The sequence below is a fragment of the Rutidosis leptorrhynchoides genome, chromosome 5 (assembly GCF_046630445.1).
Source record: "Rutidosis leptorrhynchoides isolate AG116_Rl617_1_P2 chromosome 5, CSIRO_AGI_Rlap_v1, whole genome shotgun sequence".
Taxonomy (NCBI): domain Eukaryota; kingdom Viridiplantae; phylum Streptophyta; class Magnoliopsida; order Asterales; family Asteraceae; genus Rutidosis; species Rutidosis leptorrhynchoides.
Window position 1 is genome coordinate 406,243,628 of NC_092337.1, and position 12,648 is coordinate 406,256,275.

General features: G+C 35.2%; 1 protein-coding gene across 1 annotated transcript; it reads left to right on the plus strand.

The window, feature by feature from the left end:
* The first annotated feature begins 53 nt into the window (after positions 1–53).
* Positions 54–488, plus strand: LOC139849907 (uncharacterized). Its single transcript, XM_071839521.1, has one exon. It carries the CDS (start codon positions 54–56, stop codon positions 486–488), a length of 435 nt encoding a protein of 144 aa, XP_071695622.1.
* Positions 489–12,648: the final 12,160 nt, after the last annotated feature.

Consider the following 12,648-nt stretch of genomic DNA (forward strand, 5'->3'; position numbering starts at 1 on the left):
TTACTAACAAACTAATCAGGCAAGTGCTCTCAAAACCTGAAAAATCTGGGAGAATGGTCAAATGGGCCATTGAGTTAGGAGAGCATGACATTGAGTTTCGGGTCAGGCATGCAATCAAAGGACAAGTTCTAGCAGATTTCATCGTCGAAACAGATAGTGTAAATGAAGAACACACGAAGAACTCAACCCAAGTTATCACCCCAAAGATCAAAAACGAAGAGTGGAAGTTGTACACCGACGGTGCGTCAATTTCTGATGGATCAGGTGCTGGTCTAATTTTAGTAAATCCCGAAGGAAAAGAGTTCACTTATGCACTTCGTTTTGAATTTGATACAACCAATAACGAAGCAGAGTACGAAGCTCTGCTAGCAGGATTGAGAATGGCGAAGGAATTAAAAATCCTTCATCTCCGAGCTTTCGTTGACTCACAGCTAGTGTCTAACCAGATCAAGGGCACCTTTGAAGCAAAGCAACCCACCATCCAATAATACTTGTCAAAAGCAAAAGAACTGATCGAAAGCTTCAAAAGTTTTGATATCGAGCATGTCCGAAGTGAAATGTCCCGTTCTTATTGATTAAAAACGTTCCATATTAATTGATTTCGTTGCGAGGTTTTGACCTCTATATGAGACGTTTTTCAAAGACTGCATTCATTTTTAAAACAAACCATAACCTTTATTTCATAGATAAAGGTTTTAAAAAGCTTTACGTAGATTATCAAATAATGATAATCTAAAATATCCTGTTTACACACGACCATTACATAATGGTTTACAATACAAATATGTTACAACAAAATAAGTTTCTTGAATGCAGTTTTTACACAATATCACACAAGCATGGACTCCAAATCTCGTCCTTATTTAAGTATGCGACAACGGAAGCTCTTAATAAACACCTGAGAATAAACATGCTTAAAACGTCAACAAAAATGTTGGTGAGTTATAGGTTTAACCTATATATATCAAATCATAATAATAGACCACAAGATTTCATATTTCAATACACATCCCATACATAGAGATAAAAATCATTCATATGGTGAACACATGGTAACCGACATTAACAAGATGCATATATAAGAATATCCCCATCATTCCGGGACACCCTTCGGATATGATATAAATTTTGAAGTACTAAAGCATCCGGTACTTTGGATGGGGTTTGTTAGGCCCAATAGATCTATCTTTAGGATTCGCGTCAATTAAGGTGTCTGTTCCCTAATTCTTAGATTACCAGACTTAATAAAAAGGGCATATTCGATTTCGATAATTCAACCATAGAATGTAGTTTCACGTACTTGTGTCTATTTTGTAAATCATTTATAAAACCTGCATGTATTCTCATCCCAAAAATATTAGATTTTAAAAGTGGGACTATAACTCACTTTCACAGATTTTTACTTCGTCGGGAAGTAAGACTTGGCCACTGGTTGATTCACGAACCTATAACAATATATACATATATATCAAAGTATGTTCAAAATATATTTACATCACTTTTAATATATTTTAATGTTTTAAGTTTATTAAGTCAGCTATCCTCGTTAGTAACCTACAACTAGTTGTCCACAGTTAGATGTACATAAATAAATCGATAAATATTATCTTGAATCAATCCACAACCCAGTGTATACGTATCTCAGTATTGATCACAACTCAAACTATATATATTTTGGAATCAACCTCAACCATGTATAGCTAACTCCAACATTCACATATAGAGTGTCTATGGTTGTTCCGAAATATATATAGATGTGTCGACATGATAGGTCGAAACATTGTATACGTGTCTATGGTATCTCAAGATTATATAATATACAATACAAGTTGATTAAGTTATGGTTGGAATAGATTTGTTACCAATTTTCACGTAGCTAAAATGAGAAAAATTATCCAATCTTGTTTTACCCATAACTTCTTCATTTTAAATCCGTTTTGAGTGAATCAAATTGCTATGGTTTCATATTGAACTCTATTTTATGAATCTAAACAGAAAAAGTATAGGTTTATAGTCGGAAAAATAAGTTACAAGTCGTTTTTGTAAAGGTAGTCATTTCAGTCGAAAGAACGACGTCTAGATGACCATTTTAGAAAACATACTTCCACTTTGAGTTTAACCATAATTTTTGGATATAGTTTCATGTTTATAATAAAAATAATTTTCTCAGAATAACAACTTTTAAATCAAAGTTTATCATAGTTTTTAATTAACTAACCCAAAACAGCCGGCGGTGTTACTACGACGGCGTAAATCCGGTTTTACGGTGTTTTTCGTGTTTCCAGGTTTTAAATCATTAAGTTAGCATATAATATAGATATAGAACATGTGTTTAGTTGATTTTAAAAGTCAAGTTAGAAGGATTAATTTTTATTTGCGAACAAGTTTAGAATTAACTAAACTATGTTCTAGTGATTACAAGTTTAAACCTTTGAAATAAGATAGCTTTATATGTATGAATCGAATGATGTTATGAACATCATTACTACCTCAAGTTCCTTGGATAAACCTACTGGATATGAGAAAAATAGATCTAGCTTTAAAGGATCCTTGGATGGCTTGAAAGTTCTTGAAGCAGAATCATGACATGAAAACAATTTCAAGTAAGATTTCCACTCGAAATAAGATTGTTATAGTTATAGAAATTGAATTAAAGTTTGAATATGATTATTACCTTGAATTAGAAAGATAACCTACTGTAAGTAACAAAGGTTTCTTGATCTTGGATGATTACTTGGAATGGATTTAGAAAACTTGGAAGTAAACTTGCAATCTTGGAAGTATTCTTGATTTTATGAAACTAGAACTTTTGGAATTTATGAAGAACACTTAGAACTTGAAGATAGAACTTGAGAGAGATCAATTAGATGAAGAAAATTAAAGAATTAAAGTGTTTGTAGATGTTTTTGGTCGTTGGTGTATGGATTAGATATAAAGGATATGTAATTTTGTTTTCATGTAAATAAGTCATGAATGATTACTCATATTTTTGTAATTTTATGAGATATTTCATGCTAGTTGCCAAATGATGGTTCCCACATGTGTTAGGTGACTCACATGGGCTGCTAAGAGCTGATCATTGGAGTGTATATACCAATAGTACATACATCTAAAAGCTGTGTATTGTACGAGTACGAATACGGGTGCATACGAGTAGAATTGTTGATGAAACTGAACGAGGATGTAATTGTAAGCATTTTTATTAAGTAGAAGTATTTTGATAAGTGTATTGAAGTCTTTCAAAAGTGTATGAATACATATTAAAACACTACATGTATATACATTTTAACTGAGTCGTTAAGTCATCGTTAGTCGTTACATGTAAATGTTGTTTTGAAACCTTTAGGTTAACGATCTTGTTGAATGTTGTTAACCCAATGTTTATAATATCAAATGAGATTTTAAATTATTATATTATCATGATATTATCATGTATGAATATCTCTTAATATGATATATATACATTAAATGTCTTTACAACGATAATCGTTACATATATGTCTCGTTTAAAAATCATTAAGTTAGTAGTCTTGTTTTTACATATGTAGTTCATTGTTAATATACTTAATGATATGTTTACTTATCATAGTATCATGTTAAATATATATATATATCCATATATATGTCATCATATAGTTTTTACAAGTTTTAACGTTCGTGAATCACCGGTCAACTTGGGTGGTCAATTGTCTATATGAAACATATTTCAATTAATCAAGTCTTAACAAGTTTGATTGCTTAACATGTTGGAAACATTTAATCATGTAAATATCAATCTCAATTAATATATATAAACATGGAAAAGTTCGGGTCACTACAGTACCTACCCGTTAAATAAATTTCGTCCCGAAATTTTAAGCTGTTGAAGGTGTTGACGAATCTTCTGAAAATAGATGCGGGTATTTCTTCTTCATCTGATCTTCACGCTCCCAGGTGAACTCGGGTCCTCTACGAGCATTCCATCGAACCTTAACAATTGGTATCTTGTTTTGCTTAAGTCTTTTAACCTCACGATCCATTATTTCGACGGGTTCTTCGATGAATTGAAGTTTTTCGTTGATTTGGATTTCATCTAACGGAATAGTGAGATCTTCTTTAGCAAAACATTTCTTCAAATTCGAGACGTGGAAAGTGTTATGTACAGCCGCGAGTTATTGAGGTAACTCAAGTCGGTAAGCTACTGGTCCGACACGATCAATAATCTTGAATGGTCCAATATACCTTGGATTTAATTTCCCTCGTTTACCAAATCGAACAACGCCTTTCCAAGGTGCAACTTTAAGCATGACCATCTCTCCAATTTCAAATTCTATATCTTTTCTTTTAATGTCAGCGTAGCTCTTTTGTCGACTTTGGGCGGTTTTCAACCGTTGTTGAATTTGGATGATCTTCTCGGTAGTTTCTTGTATAATCTCTGGACCCGTAATCTGTCTATCCCCCACTTCACTCCAACAAATCGGAGACCTGCACTTTCTACCATAAAGTGCTTCAAACGGCGCCATCTCAATGCTTGAATGATAGCTGTTATTGTAGGAAAATTCTGCTAACGGTAGATGTCGATCCCAACTGTTTCCGAAATCAATAACACATGCTTGTAGCATGTCTTCAAGCGTTTGTATCGTCCTTTCACTCTGCCCATCAGTTTGTGGATGATAGGCAGTACTCATGTCTAGACGAGTTCCTAATGCTTGCTGTAATGTCTGCCAGAATCTTGAAATAAATCTGCCATCCCTATCAGAGATAATAGAGATTGGTATTCCATGTCTGGAGACGACTTCCTTCAAATACAGTCGTGCTAACTTCTCCATCTTGTCATCTTCTCTTATTGGTAGGAAGTGTGCTGATTTGGTGAGACGATCAACTATTACCCAAATAGTATCAAAACCACTTGTAGTCCTTGGCAATTTAGTGATGAAATCCATGGTAATGTTTTCCCATTTCCATTTCGGGATTTCGGGTTGTTGAAGTAGACCTGATGGTTTCTGATGCTCAGCTTTGACCTTAGAACACGTCAAACATTCTCCTACGTATTTAGCAACATCGGCTTTCATACCCAGCCACCAAAAATGTTTCTTGAGATCCTTGTACATCTTCCCCGTTCCAGGATGTATTGAGTATCTGGTTTTATGAGCTTCTCTAAGTACCATTTCTCTCATATCTCCAAATTTTGGTACCCAAATCCTTTCAGCCCTATACCGGGTTCCGTCTTCCCGAATATTAAGATGCTTCTCCGATCCTTTGGGTATTTCATCCTTTAAATTTCCCTTTTTTAAAACTCCTTGTTGCGCCTCCTTTATTTGAGTAGTAAGGTTATTATGAATCATTATATTCATAGATTTTACTCGAATGGGTTCTCTGTCCTTTCTGCTCAAGGCGTCGGCTACCACATTTGCCTTCCCCGGGTGGTAACGAATCTCAAAGTCGTAATCATTCAATAATTCAATCCACCTACGCTGCCTCATATTCAGTTGTTTCTAATTAAGTATGTGTTGAAGACTTTTGTGGTCGGTATATATAATACTTTTGACCCCATATAAGTAGTGCCTCCAAGTCTTTAATGTAAAAACAACCGCGCCTAATTCCAAATCATGCGTCGTATAATTTTGTTCGTGAATCTTCAATTGTCTAGACGCATAAGCAATCACCTTTCTTCGTTGCATTAATACACAACCGAGACCTTGCTTTGATGCGTCACAATAAATCACAAAATCATCATTCCCTTCAGGCAATGACAATATAGGTGCCGTAGTTAGCTTTTTCTTCAATAACTGAAACGCTTTCTCTTGTTCATCATTCCATTCAAATTTCTTCCCTTTATGCGTTAATGCAGTCAAGGGTTTTGCTATTCTGGAAAAGTCTTGGATGAACCTTCTGTAGTAACCAGCTAGTCCTAAAAACTGGCGTATGTGTTTTGGAGTTTTCGGGGTTTCCCACTTTTCAACAGTTTCTATCTTTGCCGGATCCACCTTAATACCTTCTTTTTTCACTATGTGACCGAGGAATTGAACTTCTTCCAACCAAAATGCACACTTTAAAAAACTTAGCGTACAGTTTTTCTTTCCTCAATACTTCTAGCACTTTTCTCAAATGTTCTTCGTGCTCTTGATCATTCTTTGAGTAAATAAGTATGTCATCGATGAAAACAATGACAAACTTGTCAAGATATGGCCCACACACTCGGTTCATAAGGTCCATGAACACAGCTGGTGCGTTAGTCAATCCAAACGGCATAACCATAAACTCGTAATGACCATAACGTGTTCTGAAAGAAGTCTTTGGAATATCATCTTCTTTCACCCGTATTTGATGATACCCGGAACGTAAGTCAATCTTTGAATAAACAGACGAGCCTTGTAGTTGATCAAATAAGTCGCCGATTCTCGGTAGTGGGTAACGGTTCTTGATGGTAAGTTTGTTCAACTCTCGGTAGTCGATACACAACCTGAATGTACCATCTTTCTTCTTGACAAACAAAACAGGAGCTCCCCACGGTGATTTGCTTGGTCGAATGAAACCACGCTCTAAAAGTTCTTGTAATTGGCTTTGCAGTTCTTTCATCTCACTGGGTGCGAGTCTGTAAGGAGCACGAGCTATTGGTGCAACTCCTGGTACAAGATCTATTTGAAATTCAACGGATCGATGTGGGGGTAATCCCGGTAATTCTTTCGGAAATACATCGAGAAATTCTTTTGCAATGGGAACATCATTGATGCTCTTTTCTTCAGTTTGTACTTTCTCGACGTGTGCTAGAACAGCATAGCAACCTTTTCTTATTAGTTTTTGTGCCTTCAAATTACTAATAAGATGTAGCTTCGTGTTGCCCTTTTCTCCGTACACCACTAAGGGTTTTCCTTTTTCTCGTATAATGCGAATTGCATTTTTGTAACAAACGATCTCTGCTTTCACTTCTTTCAACCAGTCCATACCGATTATCACATCAAAACTCCCTAACTCTACTGGTATCAAATCAATCTTAAATGTTTCGCTAACTAGTTTAATTTCTCGATTCCGACATATATTATCTGCTGAAATTAATTTACCATTTGCTAATTCGAGTAAAAATTTACTATCCAAAGGCGTCAATGGACAACTTAATTTAGCACAAAAATCTCTACTCATATAGCTTCTATCCGCACCCAAATCAAATAAAACGTAAGCAGATTTATTATCAATAAGAAACATACCCGTAACAAGCTCCGGGTCTTCCTGTGCCTCTGCCGCATTAATATTGAAAACTCTTCCGCGGCCTTGTCCATTCGTGTTCTCCTGGTTCGGGCAATTTCTAATAATGTGGCCCGGTTTTCCACATTTATAACAAACTACATTGGCATAACTTGCTCCGACACTACTTGCTCCGCCATTACTCGTTCCGACACCATTTGTTCCTTTCGTTCTATTAACCCCTGGTCCGTAGACCTCACACTTCGCCGCGCTATGACCATTTCTTTTACACTTGTTGCAAAATTTGGTGCAGAACCCCGAGTGATACTTTTCACACCTTTGGCATAGCTGCTTCTGATTGTTGTTGTTGTTGCGGTTATTATTGTTATTGGGATGATTGTTGTAGTTGCTGCTGCTGTTGTTGTTGTTGTTGTTGTTGTTGTTGTTGTTGTTGTTGTTGTTGTTGTTGTTGTTGTTGGGCCGTTTGTTGTAGTTGCGATTGATGTTGCGATTGCTGGGATAATTGTTGCGATTATTGTTGTAATTGCTGTTGTTGTTGTATTGGTGATTCTTATCACCGTTTTCCTCCCACTTTCTTTTGACTTGCTTCACATTGGCCTCTTCAGCAGTCTGTTCTTTAATTCTTTCTTCAATCTGGTTCACTAGTTTGTGAGCCATTCTACATGCCTGTTGTATGGAGGCGGGCTCGTGTGAACTTATATCTTCTTGGATTCTTTCCGGTAATCCTTTCACAAACGCGTCGATCTTCTCTTCCTCATCTTCGAATGCTCCCGGACACAATAGGCACAATTCTGTGAATCGTCTTTCGTACGTGGTAATATCAAATCCTTGGGTTCGTAACCCTCTAAGTTCTGTCTTGAGCTTATTGACCTCGGTTCTGGGACGGTACTTCTCGTTCATCAAGTGCTTGAATGCTGACCACGGTAGTGCGTACGCATCGTCTTGTCCCACTTGCTCTAGATAGGTATTCCACCATGTTAACACAGAACCTGTGAAGGTATGCGTAGCGTACTTCACTTTGTCCTCTTCAGTACACTTACTTATGGCAAACACCGATTCGACCTTCTCGGTCCACCGTTTCAATCCGATCGGTCCTTCGGTTCCATCAAATTCCAAAGGTTTGCAGGTAGTGAATTCTTTGTAGGTGCATCCTACACGATTTCCTGTACTGCTAGATCCAAGGTTATTGTTGGTATGTAGCGCAGCCTGTACTGCGGCTATGTTTGAAGCTAGAAAAGTACGGAATTCCTCTTCATTCATATTCACGGTGTGTCGAGTAGTCGGTGCCATTTCCTTCAAAATAGTCAAATGTAACAAGTTAATCATACAGAATATTAAGAGTAGTTAATAGTATTTCGTAGCATAATATGAACTCATTTATAAAAACTTTTTCTTCATATTAGCATTTTATAAGTTTAAATTCGGGTAGTACCTACCCGTTAAGTTCATACTTAGTAGCTAATATACAATTCAACTACTACAATTCTATATGAAAAACTGATTATAATAATATTTCGCGTTCAAACTTTTACACAATATTTTACAAACTTACAATACCGCTTATTTTACATATAGCATGAAATATAGCACAAAATAAATTTGATACAAGATGGTTGTGAAGATAATTCTAGCTAGTACACAAGTCGTTCAGCAAAGGCAATAAAGACATGTAATTCATACGTCCAGAAACAAGTCATACATTCTGGTTTTACTAGGATTACTTCCCATCCTTGGTCTTGTGGAACATAACCGTTATGGCCGTTGATAAGACAGCGTGTTGTAACGTCATCAAAGGGACGAGGGTTACGTAATGTCCAACAGTCCCGTAACAATCTAAAAACCTCATTTCTTACCCCAATTACCGACTCCGTCACTTGTGGGAACGTTTTGTTTAATAGTTGTAGCCCGATGTTCTTGTTCTCACTTTGGTGAGAAGCGAACATTACTAATCCGTAAGCATAACATGCTTCTTTATGTTGCATGTTAGCCGCTTTTTCTAAATCACGAAGTCCAATATTCGGATATATTGAGTCAAAATAATTTCTTAACCCATTGCGTAAAATAGCATTTGGGTTCCCCACAATATATGCGTCAAAGTAAACACATCGTAACTTATGGATTTCCCAATGTGATATCCCCCATCTTTCGAACAAAAGCCTTTTATAAACCAAGGCATTCTTGGAACGTTCTTCGAATGTCTTACAAACTGATCTCGCCTTAAATAGTTTTGCCGAAGAATTCTGACCGACTCTAGACAAGATTTCATCAATCATGTCTCCGGGTAGGTCTCTTAAAATATTGGGTTATCTATCCATTTTGTGTTTTTATACTGTAAAATAGACAAGAGTTAGATTCATAAAAAAAATACTTATTAATACAAGCAATTTTTACATATATCATAAAGCATAAGCACACTATATTACATATGTTACACCACACGAATACAACTATCTTATTCCGACTCGCTTGTTTCTTCTTCTTCGGTTTTGGTTCGTTTTACCAAGTTTCTAGGGATATATGATGTTCCCCTAATACGAGCCGTCGTTTTCCACATTGGTTTAGAAAAACCTGGTGGTTTAGAGGTTCCCGGGTCATTGTTACAACTTAAGGACTTCGGGGGTTGACGATACATATAAAGTTCATCGGGGTTGGAATTAGATTTCTCTATTTTTATGCCCTTTCCCTTATTATTTTCTTTTGCCTTTTTAAATTCAGTTGGGGTAATTTCTATAACATCATCGGAATTCTCGTCGGAATCCGATTCATCGGAGAATTGGTAATCCTCCCAATATTTTGCTTCCTTGGCGGAAACACCATTGACCATAATTAACCTTGGTCGGTTGGTTGAGGATTTTCTTTTACTTAACCGTTTTCTAATTTACCCCACCGGTTCTATTTCTTCATCCGGTTCCGATTCTTCTTCCAGTTCCGACTCTTCTTCCGGTTCCTCTTCGGGAACTTGTGAATCAGTCCACGAATCATTCCAATTTACATTTGACTCTTCATTATTATTAGGTGAGTCAATGGGACTTGTTCTAGAGGTAGACATCTATCACATAATATCAAACGCGTTAAGAGATTAATATATCACATAATATTCACATGTTATAGTTTCCAACAAAATTTGTTAAGCAATCATTTTTCAAGTAAACACGGTCGAAGTCCAGACTCACTAATGCATCCTAAAAAACTCGATAAGACACACTAATGCAAAATTCTGGTTCTCTAAGACCAACGCTCGGATACCAACTGAAATGTCCCGTTCTTATTGATTAAAAACGTTCCATATTAATTGATTTCGTTGCGAGGTTTTGACCTCTATATGAGACGTTTTTCAAAGACTGCATTCATTTTTAAAACAAACCATAACCTTTATTTCATAGATAAAGGTTTTAAAAAGCTTTACGTAGATTATCAAATAATGATAATCTAAAATATCCTGTTTACACACGACCATTACATAATGGTTTACAATACAAATATGTTACAAAAAAATAATTTTCTTGAATGCAGTTTTTACACAATATCATACAAGCATGGACTCCAAATCTCGTCCTTATTTAAGTATGCGACAGCGAAAGCTCTTAATAATCACCTGAGAATAAACATGCTTAAAACGTCAACAAAAATGTTGGTGAGTTATAGGTTTAACCTATATATATCAAATCATAATAATAGACCACAAGATTTCATATTTCAATACACATCCCATACATAGAGATATAAATCATTCATATAGTGAACACCTGGTAACCGACATTAACAAGATGCATATATAAGAATATCCCCATCATTCCGGGACACCCTTCGGATATGATATAAATTTCGAAGTACTAAAGCATCCGGTACTTTGGATGGGGTTTGTTAGGCCCAATAGATCTATCTTTAGGATTCGCGTCAATTAGGGTGTCTGTTCCCTAATTCTTAGATTACCAGACTTAATAAAAAGGGCATATTTGATTTCGATAATTCAACCATAGAATGTAGTTTCACGTACTTGTGTCTATTTTGTAAATCATTTATAAAACCTGCATGTATTCTCATCCCAAAAATATTAGATTTTAAAAGTGGGACTATAACTCACTTTCACAGATTTTTACTTCGTCGGGAAGTAAGACTTGGCCACTGGTTGATTCACGAACCTATAACAATATATACATATATATCAAAGTATGTTCAAAATATATTTACAACACTTTTAATATATTTTAATATTTTAAGTTTATTAAGTCAGCTGTCCTCGTTAGTAACCTACAACTAGTTGTCCACAGTTAGATGTACAGAAATAAATCGATAAATATTATCTTGAATCAATCCACGACCCAGTGTATACGTATCTCAGTATTGATCACAACTCAAACTATATATATTTTGGAATCAACCTCAACCCTGTATAGCTAACTCCAACATTCACATATAGAGTGTCTATGGTTGTTCCGAAATATATATAGATGTGTCGACATGATAGGTCGAAACATTGTATACATGTCTATGGTATCTCAAGATTACATAATATACAATACAAGTTGATTAAGTTATGGTTGGAATAGATTTGTTACCAATTTTCACGTAGCTAAAATGAGAAAAATTATCCAATCTTGTTTTACCCATAACTTCTTCATTTTAAATCCGTTTTGAGTGAATCAAATTGCTATGGTTTTATATTGAACTCTATTTTATGAATCTAAATAGAAAAAGTATAGGTTTATAGTCGGAAAAATAAGTTACAAGTCATTTTTGTAAAGGTAGTTATTTCAGTCGAAAGAACGACGTCTAGATGACCATTTTAGAAAACATACTTCCACTTTGAGTTTAACCATAATTTTTAGATATAGTTTCATGTTCATAATAAAAATCATTTTCTCAGAATAACAACTTTTAAATCAAAGTTTATCATAGTTTTTAATTAACTAACCCAAAACAGCCCGCGGTGTTACTACGACGGCGTAAATCCGGTTTTACGGTGTTTTTCGTGTTTCCAGGTTTTAAATCATTAAGTTATCATATCATATAGATATAGAACATGTGTTTAGTTGATTTTAAAAGTCAAGTTAGAAGGATTAACTTTTATTTGCGAACAAGTTTAGAATTAACTAAACTATGTTCTAGTGATTACAAGTTTAAACCTTCGAATAAGATAGCTTTATATGTATGAATCGAATGATGTTATGAACATCATTACTACCTCAAGTTCCTTGGATAAACCTACTGGAAATGAGAAAAATAGATCTAGCTTTAAAGGATCCTTGGATGGCTTGAAAGTTCTTGAAGCAGAATCATGACACGAAAACAATTTCAAGTAAGATTTCCACTCGAAATAAGATTGTTATAGTTATAGAAATTGAATTAAAGTTTGAATATGATTATTACCTTGTATTAGAAAGATAACCTACTGTAAGTAACAAAGGTTTCTTGATCTTGGATGATTACTTAGAATGGATTTAGAAAACTTGGAAGTAAACTTGC

Coding starts and splice junctions, on each gene's coding strand:
- LOC139849907 (XM_071839521.1), top strand. CDS start 54: ATGGTCAAATGGGCCATTGAGTTAGGAGAGCATGACATTGAGTTTCGG.